Raw genomic sequence first — 22,792 nt, 5'->3', positions numbered from 1 at the left:
GCATGGAACATAGCTGCGAAAAATGGCTGTTTCCAAAGCTTACATGAGCATAGGGACACTCACTGCTGGCTAATTTTATGCATGCCAATGAAATGGGGTTTAAATGGTCAGACACGCCTGTGTTTGCCTAACCATCCCCTGTCACCTCCGCCAAATGCTGACTACTTGTCATTCACTTTGCGAAAAAATATCCTGTGTGCGAGCCTAATCGCAAAACAATCGCTGCGCGTGCACAGTGTGGCTTACACACATGCGCAATGGCAAACAATCGCTCAATCTGTGTAAATATTGGCATTGCGTACATCTCTGTATCAGGTCCATTGTGTACATAGAGCTGATCTAACAAAACATGCCTCAAGACATGTCACTGTGTCTGCTTCACCATGGTATTACTCACTCTATTGCACTCTCCCTCATTGTCAGGGAGACTCCCTGAAATAGCAGCAATCTCCCTGACTCCCCGAAGAGTCTAGCAATCTCCCTGATTGAACCTTGCCCCCATTATGAAGCTGTTATGTATAAAAAAACAGAGATAGATACTTTGAATCTGATCATTAGTATCATTTCCCTGCATTGGTTATAAGGCAGAATGATCCCTATGGCTATATGCATTATCTGAAAAGTATCCGTGTGTTTTCTTCAACAATTAGATCTTACTAACAGCATCGGGGCTTGTTTACATTTGTATGTAAATTAATTTTATGACATGCCTCTCAGATGTATCGGTACACGCCCACTTTAACACGCATTTATAGGTATTTGCTTCACAATCTCCCTGAAATGCTTTTTCAAAAGTAGGCAAGTATGCTCTATTGACAGCTACGGAGAGGGTCCAACCAGCCGATATTTCTGATAATTTTAAGTGATTAATGAATATCCAGAAAATTAAAATCTACTTGAGGATAAAATGGGCCTTTCCGATACCAGTACCCAAATAAAAATAGCTTGCACTGGCAAGATTTGGGCAAGATAGCTGCCGGTTCTAAAGCGACAATTAGTTTAAGGCATTTAGGCTTATAGTTGAGAAAGTTTATATAAGAATATCCCTGCCAGGATCTAATTTATCAGCAATATGGTAGAACACCTCTCTAATTTATCAAATGATAATATGAGGGATTTTCTGTTTTTGAGATGCATCTATTAACTATTGCTGCATCTTTGCTATATTTAAAGACGAAAATGTAGAGATATCTAGAATGACAAGCTTAGACTGCCATTATTTCTAGCTAACCAGTGAACTGAACCTACAGTATGAGGTACTTACTAAAGGAAATATAGTAACTATTATAGTAACTGTGTCTATTCCCTGGTAAACATTAACAGTTCCTATCAGCAGACAATGTGCCTGACAAAGACAGACCAAATATTTACTCGTCTCTCATAAAAACGTATCTCTAGTGTAACATATATTGTTTAGTCTGGTGAGATGGAAGTTGAGTCTGTAATTTCAATTTACTTGAGATTTAAGATTTTGTACTGAACTCTGCTCCCAGACTGCAAAATATACACAAACAGTTAACACTAGCAATGTGGACACACATAATATACAGTCACCGTACAGGTTTTTTTTTTGCTACATATAGATCACACTAAGATGACTAGGTAACTAGACTGCAGTTCCCTGATGCAGGAATACCTTTATCTACTAATGCCACGGAACATAGATCTTCACGTCTCTGAAAGGTGGGAGTGTTTTATGAGTTCACTGTTAGTGTGACCAATGGCGGACTTGGTTGAATGGCTATGTCTGCTTTTGTGTCTGGCATGGATTACGGCAGTAATGATACATGTACAGGGATAGGACAAGTAATCTGTAAACATGTTATCCAGAAAGATATGAAAACCAGAAGGATAAGAAAATAAATAATGAATGTTTTTCGGTAATGATGTCAACATTTTGACATAATTGCTGAGCATTTTTTTCGCACAGTATTATACGGAGACTTCCTAAACAGTTTAATAAGCAGGGGAACATCAGGGGCAGTGTGGGGATTGATAGTTAATATTAAATGTAATTTACTTGTGCCTGTATAAAATTGCTTTTGTAAAATAATTGACTTCTAATGTCTAAAATATGTTAAACTCTGGATTAATTCTGTGCTTATTTTAATCAAATCACTTTTTTAAATACGATCATAACAATGTTGTACCTATATCTAATGTCTTACCTAAACTTCTGTCGGTATTTTCATATTATTAGTTGTAAAATCTTTAGCTGCAAACTGATTGGCTCGCAAAGTATCTTCCTGGAAACTACAGTCTAAAGTCACCAGGGCCATAACTACTGGTGGGTGAATGGAGTCAGCGCCCAGAGCGTAAAGCCTAGGGGGAGGCACTTTCGCTGCCCCATGGCCCCTGCATTTGGCTTGCAGGGTGTTTTGAATGGCACACTGCAGGCTGTAGAACTTCCTCAAAAGCTGCCCAGAGTGTCCTTTGAATGCTTCAGCATGCATCCTGCAGCCTGTAGAGCTACCCACTGATCTTATTCTGGAATTAATCTCAATGCAAAATAATATTTAATGATAAAAATTTGTATTACGATTTCTGTAGTCTAGAGATGGGAATCCAGCAGACTTGTATAAAGTGAGTTTCAAATGATAGGTGTCTGGGTTTTTATATCCTACATTCCTTTTTCCTAAATACTACACAGAGATTGGCAGATACAGTACGGGATACTTTTAACATTACTGTTAGAGCAAATAGATGTGTTCAGTGCCATGCGTAAGGTAAAAACATGCATCTATACTAGTTCAGTAGATGTGATATTTTCATAACATGGTCATATACTGTACATTCTAAAAATGTTTGTATAGCTTTGTATCTGCAGTTGTAGTTCTATTGTATGGCCACATGAGGGCAAAGAATATTTTCTATTTGTTTTACACTCCTAACTGTATAGAGTTAAGGTGCCCATACACGGTGCGATAAATCAGCCGATCCAATGGATTGGTGCGATTTGGCTACTCTATCATACCGTGTATGGGCATGAAATCGGATAGTGCGTGCACCCGTGGGGTCGTACATCGCACCCCCAGATCTTACTGCAGGTTCAGTCGAACAGGGGATGCGATGTGCGATCCCATGCAGTGCTATGCGGGTGGGGGCAGGGAGCCAGCATATCAGGTGGTCGGCCACCCAATTGCACCGTGTGTGGGGACCACCGATATGTTGGACATCAGATCTCACATCGCGTCACATGTTGCATATCGCACCGTGTATGGCCAGCTTAAGACCAACAGTCCATGGTTAATCACATATTTCTGGTTAGGGCTCATTTTACTATGCAGTGCTTTTCAAAGCCGCTGAGTCTTTTGCATTTTTTGATGTTGGATTTAAAAGGGCAATTATATTTAATACAAAACAGACATTTCTTTGTATTGACTATATTAGCCAATTTAAGTCGAAGCTGCTGATGATGCAGCAGCTTTGAAAAGTGCTGCATAGTAAATTTCGCCTTTAGTGTATTATGAGAATTGTATTGCTCCCTGAGCTCAACCTCAATATGTTAGTAATATATTTGTCAATCTGATGAGCAGGTGAAGTATTTTAAATTAAGCATCAGGGATCAGTTGTGGAAAACACAAATACATGTCAACTGTAATGAAAACAATGAGTTACATGTACTGATTTCTATGTCATATGCCTGTAGCATTTGCAGAAGCAGAAGAGATGGTACAGTAGTATCCACAGTAATTGAAGGAGAAATAGAAAACCTGTTTTTCTGCAAAAACAATAATGTACAGAATGTTGTATAAATATGCACATAGTATGGTAAACGCAAATACAACCCATAAAATAGTCTACAAATGTTATTGGACAGCACTTTTTTATTTTTATTTCACATTTTGTTTTAACTAGCATAACTAGCAGAATCCTGCTTATACTATACCCAATATAGGGAAACTGGCCATATATCGAAGCATGTATGGGCTGAATATCGCTGCAAGCCCCAATAGTGATATTTTCAAAATTGAGAGAATCATTATCAGGCATAGTGGAAAATGTGGGAAGTAAATGACCTGTTAAGGGAAATAATCTTACTAAGCAAATACTTCTCTGTAAAGTCATACATACAGACATAATCACTGGGAGTCTCCTTCTTTAATAAGAAAGGGAATGCCAGACACAGTATGGGACAGTGGCGTAAATTCATCCCAGACGCCAGGAGGCAAGTTATAATTTGGTGCCCCCCCCCGTCACAGCCGCTGACACTGTAATGTAGCAATTCACATGCAGACAGGCTATAGATAGACAAAGGCAGCAGCTAATGGTGTGACATGGAGCTCTCCACTTGTGTTTGGTAGCTTCTCAGGTAACGGGAAGGGGTGCCATGTATTGGGTGACCATGACAGTACACTCCGGGTATATAATTACAGCCCTAAGTGGGCGAATATGTTGTGGACAATGGAGGAGGTGCCCCTTCAGAGCTGGAGCTCAGCGGCAGGCGCCTCCATTGTCTCCCATAGTTCTGCCCCTGGTATGGGGTAAAACAGGATATTTTCAGATGCTTAAAACTATAGTCTTGCACCAAGAAGTTCCAAGAATTCTGATTAAGACATCCCATAACTGTAGTTTCTAAATATATTATAAGGTCTGGTAATTTTAATGTTATTTATAACCTATAGATGCTATATCTGGTTGCTCATTCATTAAACAAGCTCAACAGAAATCAGTGAACTGTGGTAGAGTAGGTGTGTAGGTGGTGAAAGTTCTTGCTTATATATCAATCATGCAGGAGAGAGTGATAGAATGCTTACCCTGAGAGATCACTGCCCCTGGCCTGTGCTTGGCCAGCAATAGCATCCATTATGGCATCCTGGGAATACATGCTGATTGGGGTGTTATACTGAGCATGAATGATTGTGGCCTTTCCTCCAGGACCCTTTACCTCAATGGGCTTGTGGGTGGAGAGGGCTGAGTCTTTCAAGACATTGGCGTTGAATCGTTCCACAAACTCAGGGCTGACAGGAAGTGAAGGGAATTGTGAATGGTGCAAAAGAAAGGGAATAAAAAAGAGGATAGTGAACAAGTAAAGTTCTAGCAGACACCAGTGCAAGCACCATACTGTCCTTGGCCATGGCGCCAGTTAGAGTGTTTTAGAAGCTACATACTGTATGTTAGGTGTTAGTGCATGCCGAGTTGGTACATTTAACATCATTCATGCACTATACCCTATGGAAATTAAGGAAGGGAGATTAATTACTGTAAAATGACAGCATACAACATAAAGAACTTTAATTTACAATATTAAGATTACAATCGGTGCATCATTAGCCATTTCGCAGTATGGTAATATTCTGCTCTAGTTTTCTTACAGTACATTGCTTCTAATAGCAGTAGCCTAAATTTATTAGAGATGAGTGGTTCGTTTTTTTCACCAAATTAGATTGGATTTATCGTATTGGCTATCCAAAACATACAAGAACCGGATAGCCAACAAGATGCCGTTTTTGAAATCTGAACATAGCTGAGTAAAACCGAACTGCTGATCTCTAGAATTTACTGAGCGTAGTTAGTGCAGAATATTATCATATTGTACAATTACAGACACTTGGATGTATTTATCTACATGACACAAGTTATATATAGCTCTTTCAAAGCAAACAATAAAGATTTTCGCTATTAGTCACTGTCTATTTGTACAGTATATTGAAAAAGTGGCCAGGGCTTAGTTCAGTAAATTATTACATTACAGGTTTATCTTTGAAACCTGGACTGTAATGGCTGAGTTCGGGAAACGCTGACCTTAAAAAACCTCTGGTTTGGCTGAAACCCTAAGGTTTGGTCACATGAATATGAACCCAGATTTACTTATCATTTTATAGAGGAGTTAACTTATACTGATATAAAGTTTTCTATGGGTCTGATGCATCTTAAATTAAAACGGTTGTTGAATTTTGAAGGGAGCAGTCATCCTGAGATCTGCTTCGAGATGCTATTTACCTCAGTCATTTCTAGCTGGTCCCAGGGAGAACCAATCACCACAAAGTAATTGCGGATCAAGCAGTAATCCATTGCACCCCCCTGCTAGTGCCCACCTATTGCAGGGATGGCCACAGTGCTGGATTAGGACCTGATGGGCTTGGGGCTGAAAATGTTCAAGGGACTTTAAGGGATGGAACTATGACCAGTGTTGTGTGTGTATGGCTAGAGTCACATTGGTGTGTACACCCCCACACTATCAGCCCCAATGTCTCCCTAACTACAAATCAAAGAAAAACTGCAGAATTATATGAAAACTAGAAATACAATCTTTCTTTAATACTAATGATTTATGGCCGACTGTGTAGCCAGCTAGGCAGACTCATGCTGACATGATGATGTGCTTATTTTTATGTGGACTCCTGAAGCTCCATCCGCCCTATTATTAATCTGGCTCTGGATGGGCAGCCTTTTTCACTACCCCCTAAATCCTTTTCATGGGCCGGTCAAACACAACTATTATGTTGTTTTTTAAACTCTGTGTTCACACTTCCATTAATGTGACTAATATAAATTCAAATGGATGATTATGTACACAGGTTTTTTAAATTGTATAAATTGAGAATCCACTTTACATAGACATAAATGAATTAACAATTTGTCTGCATTAGCAATGTGGTCAAGGAGTGAATGTAGCATGTAAATGACGGCTAGATAAATCCTCTGTGTCTGAGCCCTACACGCTTGTCTTGCCGCATAGTGATTAGTGACCTAATATTTTCTCACAAACCACTACCCATTTGTGTTGTTCTGCCATCTCAGATTAAGGATTCAGCTGGCTATTGATTTCTATGAAGCTCATAACACTTTCTATAATACAGGTATTTATTTCCAAAACAAAAAATACTGTAGCTAAGTATTTACTTCCTATGCAGCATATTCACTTTAACAATTACATCTACTCCCCCTCCCCCAGTGGATAAAATCAACATATTCCAATTCCATTTGCTGCCTAAGATCCTGTTGGCCATTATATCTGTATGGTTCTGCTAAGTGATTTAACAAATTATTGAACAGGCAAATATTTAACCTTGCAGGGAGATTTTCCATCCATGCTATTAGTACATGTTTACAGATTTAGAGAGCTTCACATAGACTGGAACTAAGCAATCTTCTTTAAACATATGCCAAGATTTTATTACTATACCACCAAAATGAATACTTTGCTTCATTCCAGTGGTTAACTTAATTTAATGGTAATCTACAATCAAGGATTAGAACTATTTGGCTCTTGTTCAAAGTCACTAACTCTATTTACATGTGTTATCAGTCTTATCAATGATCCAAAATTGTACATAAATCCTGATATTATTATTTAACTATGGTATGATATACAGTAACTGTACAGAACTTTGTAATGTAAAGTACTATTGTGAACAATAAATGACATTATTGACTTGCAATTGATGAAAAAAAACAATTTTCCCAATATTTATTTGTGATGAATTGTATTATTTTCACATAAAAGCTGCATTAAGCCATAAAGTAGTGTCTGTTTTTGATCACCACTTTAAAATGGCTGCGTAAAGGAAGTGCAAGCTGAAGGAACAATAAGGAGTATTCTCATTGGTTCACTCTCTCTCAACACTCTCTAAATCCTCACATAGTCCCGGTTGTCAGTCATGGCTCCTAAACTAACCATGGACTACTCTAGTATCCCAAAGGAAGAACTGCTGCACAGAGCAGCCCCACCCCACTAACAGGAAGGGGAAGGAGCTATACTGTAATGTTCCTTCCGTTTTAGTATTTAGGGCAGCTTTAAGAAACAAGCCTTGAACATAATCTGTTAGCCCTAAAGAAATACATCAGCTTGATTTCTTACACTTGGGTCATTAATAGTTTACAGTAATATATCCAAGCGCTCAAAATTTCTTTTACTGTTTATACATGTAAACTGTGTCTGACTAGCATAACCTAAAACACAGATTTGATGAAGCATCTTGCTGTCTGACATGGCATCATTTTTCCTTTAGGACCGCTTAGCCACTGGAGTGAATAATAATGCATTATTACCACTTTAATGCTAATAAAGCATGTAAATAGGTGTGGGGATGACACCTATTGATTACAATGATTAATAATTGACAGTGGTGTATTGTGGAAACTATCTGCACTTTTTGACTCATTGATTTATTTATTACCTACATTTTGCTCCCTCCAACCTGCTATTTAATATAGTATAGAATTTTTCTTGTTATAACCACAGCTCACAAAATTGTATACATGAACTGTAAGACCATGAAAAAGCCTAGGTTTTCAGTAGTTTGACATTTTACAATTGTCACGCCAGGCAATTCATTATGGTTTCCTACGGCTCATCCAAAGAGAGACCACACTCTGCAGCATGCTCTGATCTGCACACAAATGAGTCACGTCCTATCTGTGTTATATCTGTACGCTGCATGTTCATGCTAACCAGGAACACAGACCACAACAAAACACAAGACCCACATAAAACATAATAACACTTTCATACTAACTTGGCAACAGTGTTGGCTATGACCTGTAGAAACAAAGAAGATAATTTAGTCAGAACAAGTAGTAGCGTAAGTCTAAAAAGAACAGAAGAAATCTTTCTGTTGGTTTGTTAATAGAAATTGGGGGTTTCAATTATATGGAGGCTTAATTATAATGATATCCAAGTCTTTCACTAGCCCATTGCTCTTGAGAGGGTCAGGAAAGCATGCAATGATGAACACTAGTAGTGGCGGCTGAGAAAAGTTCTGTAAAGCATGTTCTTTCCAACCGTCAGGTACATCACTGTAGAATTATAACCCAACTGGAATACTCATGGCTTGGGCATCTCTGAGGGCCCTGGCTGGCCAGGGAGGTATAACCATGACCCCAGGGTGGTGAGGCCACACCCCTACTCTTGTGCTGCGGAGGACACCAGAGCTTGCATTTGGTTTTTAATCATGTACAAATAGAAGAGGAATCAAATGCATCACTAAAATACTGATGTGAGGAACAGGCAGAAAATGTGAGGATTACAGATTCACCCAGAAAGATTTATTGAGGTATTATGGCTTTTGGCTGACCACGAGAATTACTCTTGTGCATATACCATACAGTGTGTCATGTCTAGTTTCAAGCCAGATCATCAAGTGGTATGTGGTATTGCTATACTTTAGTCCAGAACAGTATTTAAATAAAGACAAAATCTGGTTAGCTTGTTTGTACATAAAAAAATAATACATAATTGATATATTTAATTTATAAGTAGAGCAGGGACAGAGATACCACAGCAAACATAACTGACAAGCCATGTATTATCATCAGATATGTTGTATCCCTTACATACTGTACACTATATTTGAGTAGTGAGTTATTTTCTTCCATTACTCTCACGAGCAGGGCCCTTGTCCCTCATGTGCTTCTCCCCCCCCTACTTATAGTAACATTTACTCCTAACTCCCCAATTGGCACCTAACACTTGGTTACTGAGGCCCTGCTGCTTGTGTTATGCAGCTATTTTTATAAACCATGTCATTGTTTTGTATTACTATTAACTGTTTTGCTTGTGTGCTCATTTATGTATTTTGTAAGGTGCTGCGGAACCTTTGTGGCGCCATATAAATAAAGGATAATAATAATAATAATTACATACTGTACTGTACACTATATTTGAGTAGTCAGTTATTTTCTTCATATAGTGAAACATAATCTTAATATTGAAGCTACAAAGTAATTATTTAGAAACTAAGGGGTACATTTACTAAAGTGAGAGTTTTTAGTAGCGGAGATGTTCCCATAGCAACCAATCAGATTCTACTTAACATTTAATTAGCACCTTAGAGATGAGCAACATCTCCACTTCTAAAAACTCTCACTTTAGTAAATTTATCCCTAAGACTGATGATCTTTTTCCCAGGCTGCATCAATACTAGTGCATTTAATGATAATATCTTACACTGTAGGTTTTAGATATAGTGAACATTTTGAATTGTATTACTGCTTACCTTTGTATTTTACTACTATTGTGTTTTCTAATACACATCCATACTATAAACAGTTCTAAGTGATAAAATGGTATTTTATAATTGAGCGTCACCGCTATTGCTATGAATTCTATTCTACCATTTCTCTTAGCCTCAAAAACATTTGCCTGCTATAGTATCTAGTGAGATATATTAGGAACACGCTGAAGCCTGTAAGCAGATAGTCATATAGCCATTTTTGGTATGTGTTCAGCAGCTGAGCATCTCCTTACAGTCAAACACAGTGTAACAGTATCATTTGGTAAAAAAAGGACCCTGTGTCTGTTTTAATCCTCTGAAACTCATCCTGGCACATCATATGACATTTTTAAGGTAGAACAGGAGGTAAACGTTTAGAGAATAATTTAATTTATTACTCTGTTGAAAAGGTGGAAAAAGCAATCTGCTATAAATAAAGTAGATGTGCATTAGTTCATAGCTGAATGACTATATACAACTGCACATACTCCAGATGTTTTGTTTTATTATAATGCTTTGCCAGCAGCAGCAATATCCATTTGCAGTCAATTGTACAGTTAGTGCAGGAATCCTATACAGCATTTCAGGGTGGAATGTGGTAGAGACTGAACGATGTACAGTAGGAATACTATCACGTATAATCCTCCTGTCAAACAAACACTAAAGGAACAACTAGATTTCCCTGTTGCATGTCATTAAAAGGGATGCATCATTTTAGAGGCAAGAATGAAGCAAGGTAACTGTAAGAATAAAGAATAACATAGTAAAGCTGCATTTTGTTCACAGTGGCTAGCATCAGTGCTGTACCAGGGTGGCAGAGATGATGTCACACTGACCCTGGGAAGTAGAGCACTACCCAGGGCATCCTTAGGACTCAACAGGCTGCAGGGTGCCTGTCTGGAGTGTCCCTTGAACTCTGCAGTAGGGCTACTGGATGCTGTGTGCCATTGCAGGCACTCAGCAAGCCACATGTAATAGGTGCCATGGGGAAATGACGGCACCACCCCCAGGTCTGCACCCTATGCAATGGCACCTCTTGCACACCCCTGGTTAACATTGTTGTCTCTCATCACTGGGATCATGGGTACAATTCCAGCCAGGGCCTTATCTGTGTGTAGTTTTCCATGCTTGTATGTATTTTCCTGCAGGTACTCTAGTTTCTTCCCAGTTACTGAAGACCTACTAGTAGCTTCATTGCCTAGTGTGTTTGGGTGGTAGGGAATACAGATTGTAAGCTCTACTGGGATAGAGACTGATGAGAATGGTCACATATTTTCTGTAATGTTCTGTAGGTGCTATATTAAAATTGTCAACAGTAATAAATAATTAGGCCTTACTAAACAAAAAAGGCAACATTAACAAGCTTTCCTGTTACTCCCCTTTGAAGTGAGAGCCATTTCATATAAAGAATCCCCAATGTTTCCCCAGTTTTGATTTTTCTCTGATTAAGCAATTTCTGTAAATACCAATCCAGCAGTGAATCTTGTTCACTTGTAAAAAGGTTATTATAATAAACATTACTCTGAAAGAGTGGGTTAGTATGAGTTGACCCATAAAACCATGAACCTATGTTTCCCTATGTGTACCATACGTGTGCTGGTGACGCTGATGCATCGCGTCATCATTCCACCTGGACCGACTGAAGTGGGAGCAGCAGCACACAGCAATGAGCGGGATATTTGCCAACTCTTCCTGAAGACTGGGAGAGCTACTCGAAATTCAGGAGTCTCCCAGAAGTTCCAGAAAGAAGGTACAGTAAGTATGATCTGTAGCCATTTGGGAGTATGGGGTTGATTCTGAATTGAGAGCATAAAAAAAAGGAGCCAATAACTTTGCACCTTGGTAAAACCATGTTGCACAGCAGGTGGGACAGATGTAAAATGTGCAGAGAAGTTTATGAGAGGGGAGTGGCCAAACTGAAATCTAAATTGCAGTGTTAAAAAGAGATGTCCAGAATTTGGGGACTACATGCAAAAGCAGCCAGTATTTACCCAGCATGCAAAATAAATTAATGTATGGACCTAGAAACATGAAATTCGGGGAGTATATGCCTTCCATGAAGTAAGCAGCCACTAAGCAGGGATTTTTTTTAAATTTGACCCCTTAAGGGATTGAAAAGTGGTAAAATGTTTCCTCTCGACCGAGGTAATTGGGTGACAAGGCAACATGTCCCAAGTGCTGTGGGAATGTAAGCTCACTGTCTGGGTTGTGTGGCGGTTCAGAGGTGGGGCTGCAGCGCAGTCCAATATTCAAAGAGGGGAGCCACCCCAACTGCCAGTGATGTTTAGCAGCATTTGGGATGGAAGTTGGTGTGGCTCCCCTCTTTGAATATTGAACTGCACTCCACCTCTGGAGTCGCCACTGCTAAGGACACTTTGATTTCCATTTGGAAAATACACTGTATTTTTCATCTTCTTAAACATGGCGACTGAGTTTTTGAATGCTAAAGGGTAGATGGTGCCTCACACCATTGTCCCCATCACAGGAGATGGAGTCTGCCTGTTCCGGTCCATCTCGTATCTCATGTATGACACTCAACTAATGCGCAAACTAATTGTGAGGCACATGGTGGACAACTGGAATGAGTTCTCCATCATGTCTCACAACAGCAAAGTGGACATCTACACCAGCTCCGCTGAGTACCTCCTTGACATGTCCCAACCCTTTACTTATGGTGGTTTATGTGAACTAGTGGTCGCTGGGCAACTGTTCAAGTTCATCTTCAAGGTTTACCGCAATGGTGAACTCAATGAGAGTTTTGGTGCTGAACATCATCTCGTGAGGAGGCTATGCTTTACGCAGGACCTCTCTAGGGCCATTGCATTGCATACCTGCCATGTGAACCTAAAAAAGTGTGGACCACAGTACTCCTCCTCCTGCCCAACTCCGCCTCACACCTCTCACAGGCATCGCCTCTTCCTGTCCCCAAGGACACTCCTGCCAAACATCATGCCAGATACACCCACGCTAAAATGAGGAAGCAACTTCAGAATGCGCAGAATAATCCTACAGTGTACCAACAAAATAATCCAGAGGGAAACAGAGCAACAGTGGCCAGGTGCCAACAAATCACCCTGAGGTGCACAGAGCAGCGGTGCCAAGATGACAGCAAGCAATGAAAATATCTAAGTTCTACCTGGTGATACCTAGTACATCAGCTAGTTTACAAAATGACATAATTTTTCCACATATACCTGAGAGTCTAGGGCACCACCACAACAGAGATTTTTTGCTGCCCTGTGTCAGCTATGCCCCCTGACCCCATGCCGAAGGGGTGGGGCCGCCAGCTGACAGGAAGAACAGGCACTGCCCGGAGCTACTGGGGGCTGTACAGGTACTAGTGGCTGCAGGGTGCACTTCAGCAGTGATACTGACAGGCACCCTGCTAGCCAGATGCAGGGACTGTGGGGCAACTATGGTGCAGCCCACAAAGCCCTGCGCTCTGTGTGGCCGCACCGCTTGCACACCCCTAGGTGTGGCCCTGGTCTAGGGATACATAATGAGGCGATTTGCATTTCACTAGATGCAAATTGCTAGGTGTGAGGCTTGTATATTTTTCTTTCTCTACAATTGGAATTTATTCTCTAGCATAAAGCTTTAAAATAATTCCTAACCTTTCAGAAGTGTACAACATTTGAGGCAGTAGTAATCGTGAACCTTCCAATGTGTTGGATAACTGATGAAATGCACAAATAACTGAACCAAGGTTTGTACAAAGGTGAAACTGGGCAAAGTCTTACTGGGAAGTTAAAGTCATGACTACCTTCATCTATAATATAATCCTAAATGTCCCTTCTCCGTCATTTGCATTGGGTGCTGGAGCGCGCCCTCCCTCATGGCGGTTCCCTCCATCAGGAAGGGTGAGGGCAACAAAGAGAAAACGATTTCACAGCAGTCTTGCAATAAGCCATGGGGATGCCCAATCCTATAGTCACAGCTGTATACATAGGAAAGGTACAGTATGCCCTACACCCTATGTATAAATATGATATGGCATTTTAAATTCATGTGCAACCTTTACCCTCACATTTGTCTTTATGACTAACACGGTACCAGTCTTTACTTAACATAAAACAATAACAAGTTATCTACAACATCTTTTTCTGTTCTGTTAAAAATTCCATGTAATCTCACCAAGTGTATTATCTATATATGACCTGAAGAGGGCACTAAACTACCTTATATGTAACAAATTGAGTTTCCTGTAACAATTTGTTTTTACATTAAAAACAAATTTAATTTGACCAAAACTTTTTTATGTTATAATAATAATAATAATAATAATAATAATAATAATAATAATGATTTCTTTATATAGCATCAGCATACGCTGTAGCACTTTGCAATTTAAATTGTGGTTAAATTCTCTCAAACACATCAGTCATCTCATTAATGTTTAGTATAAGATATGCAACTTGATATGTGCATATCTTATGCTAAATATTAATGCTAGTAATGTTATCTGCATTACATTATATAGCAGTTAGTTTATTGTAGACATTAAGGGCTTAATTTAAAATGAGGAGAAATTGCAGCTAGAGGGCATACATTTGAACCTAGGCATACCAAGATGCAATGCAAGGGGTGCAAATACTAAAGTGCACCTCATTGGTTTTTACCCTAACTGTAAATGAGGCTTCGCTTTGCTTAGTAGGGCAGTTTGATATGCAAAGCATTTATTATACATTAGACATTCCATCATTTCTTGATCTTCACCTAGGACCTAGTCTACAAATAGAGTTTAGACTTAAAGATTGCTCAACTGAAATGTCCTCTATCTCTTTACATTAAGCAAACTCACAAGGAAACTCTGTTTTGAACCTCTGCCCACACTTATAAGTATCGTAATAACACTCCATTTGCATAAAGCATATATCCCTCATATTCAATGTCAAGAGATATATTTAATAGATCCAGAGGTACTATATTACTTTGCCTGTTAGAAACTCTATGCTAGAGAGTATACAGATGTATCCTTATACACCTAGCATCTATACACCATAAGGCGTGAGACATTTGGCGCGACCGAGGTGTAGCTACAGCGTTTTATCTTCATTTTTGCATTTATTTGCATCTCAGATGCAGCGAAACACCACTGAAAGTATACTATATGTGCTCTGCTCAGACACTAACCGCACAGGAATTAGTTTTAAACACGTACAAAGTCGCAAATGAAGCACAGCGGGACTTGATATGGGTAACAGCTGTGTTTGTTGCAACATAGCTATAGTTGATTTGTTGCTGCCAGTTGTTTTATTTATACAAATTAGATGCACATTTTGAGCGGGAAAGATGCTGGGCGTGTCGGAGTCATCCTGGACCTGAGTCAGTTTGGCACGACTGAAGCCACAGTGTACGGACACATCTGTATATGGCAAAAAAAATCATTTAAAAGTGCCTACATCCAGAGAGTGCGTTTTTATGGGCTGCACATGCATGCCCATCCCTAACATTCCTCAGCAATTGGAATCTGCTCTAAAATGATAGTTTTAGTGCAGATTTGCCTTTGAACCATGAATATAAATGACAGTGACTTCAGGCAGGTCAGACAGTGGTGGGTGCAGCATGTATACCAGGCACATAAGAGCTTACTCTCTGATACATATTATAATATTCTCATTTTAATTACAGGTGCTGCTAGAAACACTGCAGAAGAGTAATTGTAATAAAAAAAATAGACATTTCCCATAAAACCTAAAACCTTTAAGGCAAGATCAGCTGCTCACAGCAGGATTATGATGATACTGTAGAGTCTTAATCCATAAATCTTATATGATACATGTTGTTCTTGAGCAAGACGCTTCCAATCCTCACTGGAGTTACATGCACTGCCTCCAGATTGGCCTTATAACTGGCGGATAATAATGCAACTACAGTACGTGAAGTCTATTTTACTTGTTCACAACGGAGATAATCAAGGACTATAGGGGGAGATATATTATGAACTTATGATGCTGCTAAAGCTCTTCCTGTTTTGCCTGTTATTAAGGCTAAGCAGGAACAAAAAAAAGGAAGAGATGTATTAACAGCTGCCGGACTGGAGAAGAGAAATCTCCCCTCTCCGGTGATCTCTGCACGTCCCGTTGCGTCTTGTCTCCTGGACAGCCACAATGCACATGTGCGAGATCTCGCAAACTTGGCAAGATCTCTTACATAGGGCGGTATTCAATTAGTTTCGCCTGCTGGACTTTTCACCGACATCGTGTCTTTTGTCCACGGAAACTTATCGTGCGCATCCCCGCTATTCGCCGTATTCAATTGCAAAAGACGCGAAAACGGCAAGCGGCGTATTCATAACAGGCGGAAAGTGCTGTCAGAAATGGGAAAATGAGCCTAAACCCCCCAAAAAGATACACTAACATTGGAGATCAATGTAGATGAGTCCGAATAGCCCTAATAAAGCTATTTGGGGTACTTAAGTTGTTTTAATAGCGTCTTATTAGCGTCTTTGCACAAGTGGTGAAGAATCGCATTAAGCAGTTTATTTTGGGTGAAAATAAGTAGTCCTGTCAAATTTGGGGTACTTGAAAATGGGTGCAAGCATATCTTAAAGTCTCTAAAGTGAAGTTTTACAAAACGTGAAAAACGCACCTGCTGCATGCACCTGCACTCTTAAAAACACCTGACCCATCCTTGCAGACCCTCAAGAAGTCTATTTTGCTAGTTTTTATGCTTGTCCCCCCACTTTGTGCTTTTTCGCCCCCAAATTCAAAGTACTTTTTTGGGGTGTTTTTATGTTTTTCTCCAGGATATTTTGACGCAGTTGTCCTTTGGGGGATTGTCCCAAGGGTTCTGAGTGGTTTCTCCACCCCAAAATAAAAAATGTCCACTTCTTTTCTCCTGCTATTCTTAGTCTAATCTTTTTCGCCTATTACATTGCATTGGCATTCCGCGTAAGCGAAAATCAGCTGGAATTGAATTTGGAGATCAGTTCTAACCTGGCGGAAAGCCGCAATTGGCGATACTTTTCACGGATAACGGCTTTTCACTTCTAATTGAATATGGCCCATAGAAGGACACACGCCAGCAGGTAATTATGCTGATGTGTGGAAAAACAATAAGCCACAGAAGTGTGTTTATTGTTTTTTTTTATAATAGCTGCCGGATTTTCGTACTATTGTAAGGCAACTGCAGAATCATACATGTTTGCAAATACCTTACAGAACAGAGATTTTCTCTATGGTAACTGATTTAATACATATGGATGTTTGATATGTCAAAGTGTGCTTGATCTAGCACATTTGGCACTTACCGCTATATAATACATCTCCCTTGTAATCACTTAAGGTCTATGTTGTCTATTCACACTTGAGATAATCAGGCCAAAACTCCCCAGTAAGAAGCTTTTTCTGGCCCTCGAAGAATATGATAAGACTGTAGTCTCCCTATATATCTCCTTCACACTGTTATTTCTTCTTTTCAATTGGAAAGAATCCAGACATGCACAATTCTACCATAATGCTAACAAAGGCCGCCCCGTTCCTCCCGAAAGGTAATAAATATTGACCTACACTGTGACATTTAGTAAAGCCATAGTATTTAAAATGCTGAATATCATCAGGACTGAGCCATGTGCAGCTTTTTATAGATGATCCATGTTGTGGGGTTGGCAGCTGGAAAGGTCAAAGCTTTGGTTTTAACTTTGTTACAAATTGCTCATGCCAGGGAAGGTAAAACTATTTTCCTCACATACATATATACATAGACACCAACAGTTATTGTCAAATGCAAAACATGTCAGTATGATAAACCTACATTAGTTAAGATCAAATGTGGCAGACTCTTTATATGGTTAGATACATCAGAAAAAAAAAATATATATATATATAACATACTGTGCCTATAAGCAACTCTGGGAGCTAAGGCTATTTTGTTACTTCAACTTTATCACCATTGCTACATCAATTTACTTGGCATCTACTGATGGCTCAAGACCTTAAAATGCAGAGCAGTTGCAGTGTAAGGTACAACAAGTTAAGTTAAGAATTCGACAAACCAACTTTTTGAATTGGAAGGTAAAGGGCTTATGCAAGTTAATAAATAGTGCCAGATATAAACACTTGGTGAAAAGGAAGTATAAAAGTGACTGTAGAATAAATTCTACTTAAAGTAATCATAATAAAACTCAGCAAATGCCTTATGTTACGTACCCTCTATGAAAACCACCTTCTGAGGCCCTTCCCTTGAGACTCAAGTTATGCATCTCAGTCATTTCATTTACAGTCTCTGCTGAGTAAAGGCCAATGGGATTGTTATATAGTCCTTTCTTAGCTGGGCTAAATTGACTGTTGGTATTGTTTTCATCATAGATTAAATTACCAGGCTTAGGACCTATATTATGTCTGATGGGAGATGTCTCAGAAGCCACAGAATAAGATGACAAGGATGACAAGGAAGGTCTAAAAGAGCTGCTATGTGATTGGTGGTTCTCTTGCTTGTTGAAGTTTCCTGACATTGTCCCATTGGTGGTCAGGCCACTGCTCAGTGGCATAGCTGTTTTGCTAGATAGAGCACTGTAGACTGTTCTGCCATTTATTTCCAAAGCATGGTCCTGTAACAGCATACATGCAGGCCAAGAAAGAAGACAGCAATCAGAGTAAACATGCAGAGGAGACAAAAGGAACATAACATAATTCTTTAGATGCACTGACATCCACAGCAATCTCGTTACTTTTCAGCTTCAATATTTTTTTTATAGCAAGCATTTCCAAATACATCACACGCTGCCTTTATTAATGTTCTGTTTTAAGCAACTGTTCAAGCTGTTAGTTTTATTTTGCAAGCAAATTATTCATATGATTCTCAGTTGAGATAAAAATATTTATTCAATGCATGATTTTCCGAGGTGCAGTATTATTTTGTTTTATGTTGCTACTATTTTTGCTGTAAGTGCCTTTATGTTGTTGAGGAGGTTTAAATGTAGCAAAATGTGTGTTGCAATCAGAAAACACATACATTTCAGAGGATGTGGTGTACCCTGTAGAGCGATCTATATTCCTACATCAACTAGGCCTAAAATGTAATATTTTCTGTATCTGAGCCCTAACAGTTGTTAATGAAAAGAAAAAATTTATTTTATTGAACACATATCCAATATCCACATCTTTGTTGGAAAAGGAAAAAAGTTGTGTTAGGCCATATTAAAGGCATCATTTTGATATTTAGGTATTTTAGTCAGTATACTGACTGTCAGGTCTGAAAATTGTTGGACAAAAAAATAAATGCTGGTTGCTTCCTTGATTTTATTTTGCTTCTCATGGCACAGTTTTGGTGAAATACTGTGCATCATGCTCTAATGAATTGAGTTTTCTATAGATCTCCGAAAGAGACTATGGGGTCTATTCATCATTTTTGAATTTCTACAAAAGTAGGTGAAGATTAACATTTTTCCACCTGCAATTGTAGAAATTAAGTTATAGGGCCATTCATCAAGAAGGTAAAGCAGGAGATATCACATGCGCACTTGTCTCACTACTCCAAAAGGAGCAGTGAAAAGATTTAGTGCTCCAAACAGAGCAGTGAAGCCTCTCGCAGAGATAGCTGATTTTGGGATTAGCTGTCTCCGCGCTGGAACAATGATGAATTGCTCTGGTGCTCGTGGTGAATTAATATGTTAATTATCGAGATCCGTTCGGACCCTAATAATTCACATAATGAATAGACACCTATGTCCGTCACCTATGGGGAGACAAACAGCGTATAAATGGAGAAAAGTCAACACCCCTGGTATGGTCAAGGGCACTAAGAGGGGAAGGGATGGTACAAAGTGCTTGGGGCAGGGCCTGGTTCTGTCTGGTTACGTGGGCCATGGTCCCTTCATTTCTCACCACTGCTAAACATTTGCATAGGACACAAGTATTTGCAACAAGGCATGGCTATATACCTCCACCCACAGACACACATGTGGCTCACTAGTTCCGGAGTTCAACCAGGGTGGTATTAACGCACGAGAAGGCCTGTGTACCTTGCTGTTACTGTGCAGCGACATCTTCCCGAAGATGTCAATGGGAAGATGGTACTGTGGAGAGGAGGGACCCGCTTGCCGGACTGAGGTAAGTATACTTTGGGTGAGGAGTGTGCGGTGCTGTATCCAGGGGCCTTGTGCACCACACACTCTGCACAATTATTATAAATATGCCTATGAGTTCAACAGATCTTCTAGCAGCCCTTGGTGTGGTATTACACAGGATGACTGTTTATTGAATGGATCTAAGTTTGAGGTCTAACTAGATCAGATCTGAATATTTGGCACATGTAATGAGCAGCTGAGTCATCAATGGCATCTCTTGGGCATGTTAGTGCATTCTGAAAATTGCTACTCACAGGCCGATAGCAATCATCTTCAAAATGCATTTACCAACATGCCCAATAACCAACTTGCATCCTACTTTAGGCTTTATTTGGGACCAGGCAAGCCACAATATTGGGCCAGTTGCCTAATAGAGCTACCAATATAATAATAAAAAACCTGTCAAAGAGCAATAAACAGAGTATTCTGGGAGGTCACAAAGCCCCACCGGCCAATGTGAATATAAAATGTCTTCAAAATGTCCACAATAAGGAAAAGACTTAAAATGTTTCACCTTATGGAAAAATTCTAACCTTAACATAATTTGAATCCTGTGCCCAAAATATAGGGGTCATGAACTTACATTTGTTTCATTTTTATAGCATTTTTTGGGTAGTCATCAATGGAATGACTAGTACTACCTTGAGATAGCTATGGACACACTACCTGTTTGAAGGATGACCCAAAACATTGACAACAATCTATTTTGATTCAGCCTCACATGCAGCTGGGACCTACTTTCTCATTATTTCCTCAACTGCAAGTTAGACATTATGGACCTGTTTCATGCAATTCTGTCTGTGTATTGCTTTTGCATTTCTTAACATACTTCACATGCGTCGGGGCAATGCTTACGCAATACACTGTTGAGCAGTCACAAGTGATTCAGAGTCGTAGCATCTCAGTCGTACTTACTACTGAGTGGTTGTAACTAGGTGGCAACTGAAGGATAAGTTTGCTCTTGGTATGTTGTGGACGTGTTGATGTAATTGTGTCTATTCAGAGCTGAGAGTATGCAGAGATCCATCCAACGTCAGATGGGTCTCCTGCACCATGCACCATGCAAATGTGTAAGGATTCTGTTACATTGTACATTCCTACCTAATGGGATTTTCATACTAATGAGATATCATTAACTTATCTTTTTCATTGACTATAACTTGGTACATGGTACTCAATTTACACCATCAGAATATAGTTGTTTCAATTTAATGATAATTAGTCATTCATTTGACAATAAGCCATTCATATATTATTGGACGGAACAAGAAGGTTGAGCGCTACAACATACTTTTTATTCAAATGTGTAAGGATAGCTGTTTTCATCAAGGAATGGGGGCAGTGTAGTAGAATTTATGTGCTCATCTCTGAACAACATGAAAATGTGGAAATTGGTCTAAAATGGGCAAATACCTTAAATAAATAACTGTTAGGACCAGTTTACAGTATTTTTCAAATGAATGAAATGAATACGGAAAGGCTTAAACAGCTTTTAAAAGCTTTTCTTAGTACTTTGGGCCTGAGTCATTACCGATCGCAACTGAGATTACGCACGCAATCGGTCAATTGTTGCATTCTGTGCATACGTATGCATCGCAGTGTACGTGCGCGAAGGCTTCACTGCGATCACACTGTAATCACAGTGTCTACGCAGACCCATTGCAGAGTGATTGACAGGAAGTGACTATTTGGGGGCGGTGACGGGACGTTGGTCAGCAAAACGCAGATGTGCCAGTGCGTTTGATTGCCGTTGCAGGGACGTGCATAAATTAGCCACTGCAATGCCATATGCAGCTTGGGCTTTCAGTGCGTGCGATGAGGTTAGCAATTTCTGAGTAAGGTCAGACCTTGTGCAAGTGTGCGTGAGGCTCCGATTGTACTCGATGTTACCGATGGTTTTGCAGACTTGCAAAGTATTACGGATGTGTGTAAGGTAAAGTGGGCGTCCTTATGTTGGGCTGCGATGGCACTGTGATTGCAAACATTAGCATAGTTTCGCAGTGGGTCTGCGTGCGTAATCGCAGCTGTGCTCGCAATAGCAAGCTGTAATGAATCAGGCCCTTTGTCCTGTCTTCAAAGGATTATTCAAATTCTACCATGTTAATACACAAAATCTTTTTATAACAGAGGACACCTGGTGCAGCCAATTAAGAACTACAACTACAATCGAGATAGTTAATCGTACTATTCTTTTTAAGAACAATGCTGAAATTAGTGTCATTTTTGTTACTTTTAATTGATAAGTTATACTTCTTAGTTTCTGATATTTTACAACTTTGAAACTAATTAAAATCTTTGGAAATAAATTATAGGAAACACCGAAAGGAATGTTAATTAAAACAGAATCTTGAAATAATGGTCTTTTCAAGCAGATCCTCCAATTACGGTGATAGAAATGAAGTACAGTATTTTACTCTTATGTCACATTGCCAAATACAAAACTGACTTCACAAATCCTTCACCATGGAGTTACATATGGAAACTGAATGCAGTGATCAGGTGATTAAGTGTGAGAACAATAACTTATACTACCTAAAGGAATACACTGGGAAGAGGTCATTTTGTAAACAATCAACAGTGAATATGTAGTTGTATTTATGTAATTGTTTTATCATTTGTAAGTATTGATTTGTACATGTATTTTTTCAAATAGACTTCAGCCTAAGCATCATTAATATTATACCAAAGCACCATATATAGTATATATGGTCATAAAGATCGCTTTTATATATGGAACATATGAGTTCCTTTACTTTGGAATGCAAAACCAAATTCCTCACCACTG

General features: G+C 39.3%; 1 protein-coding gene across 2 annotated transcripts in view; it reads right to left on the bottom strand.

Moving 5' to 3' along the window:
• Positions 1–22,792, bottom strand: part of LDB3 (LIM domain binding 3) — a 201,852-nt gene that overhangs the window by 104,057 nt on the left and 75,003 nt on the right. For both annotated transcript variants that reach the window (XM_088463088.1, XM_088463089.1), the window contains exons 5-6: positions 8,463–8,485; positions 4,758–4,961 (exon numbers count right to left, since the gene is read on the bottom strand). In XM_088463088.1, coding sequence (XP_088319214.1) covers positions 4,758–4,961; positions 8,463–8,485 — 227 coding nt within the window. The remainder of the gene's footprint in view (positions 1–4,757; positions 4,962–8,462; positions 8,486–22,792) is intronic.

Source organism: Taudactylus pleione, unplaced genomic scaffold (assembly GCF_031769625.1).
Source record: "Taudactylus pleione unplaced genomic scaffold, aTauple2 ptg001314l, whole genome shotgun sequence".
Classification (NCBI taxonomy): Eukaryota; Metazoa; Chordata; class Amphibia; order Anura; family Myobatrachidae; genus Taudactylus; species Taudactylus pleione.
The sequence above is the reverse complement of the archived record's forward strand: the minus strand, read 5'-3'. Positions and strand labels throughout refer to the sequence as shown.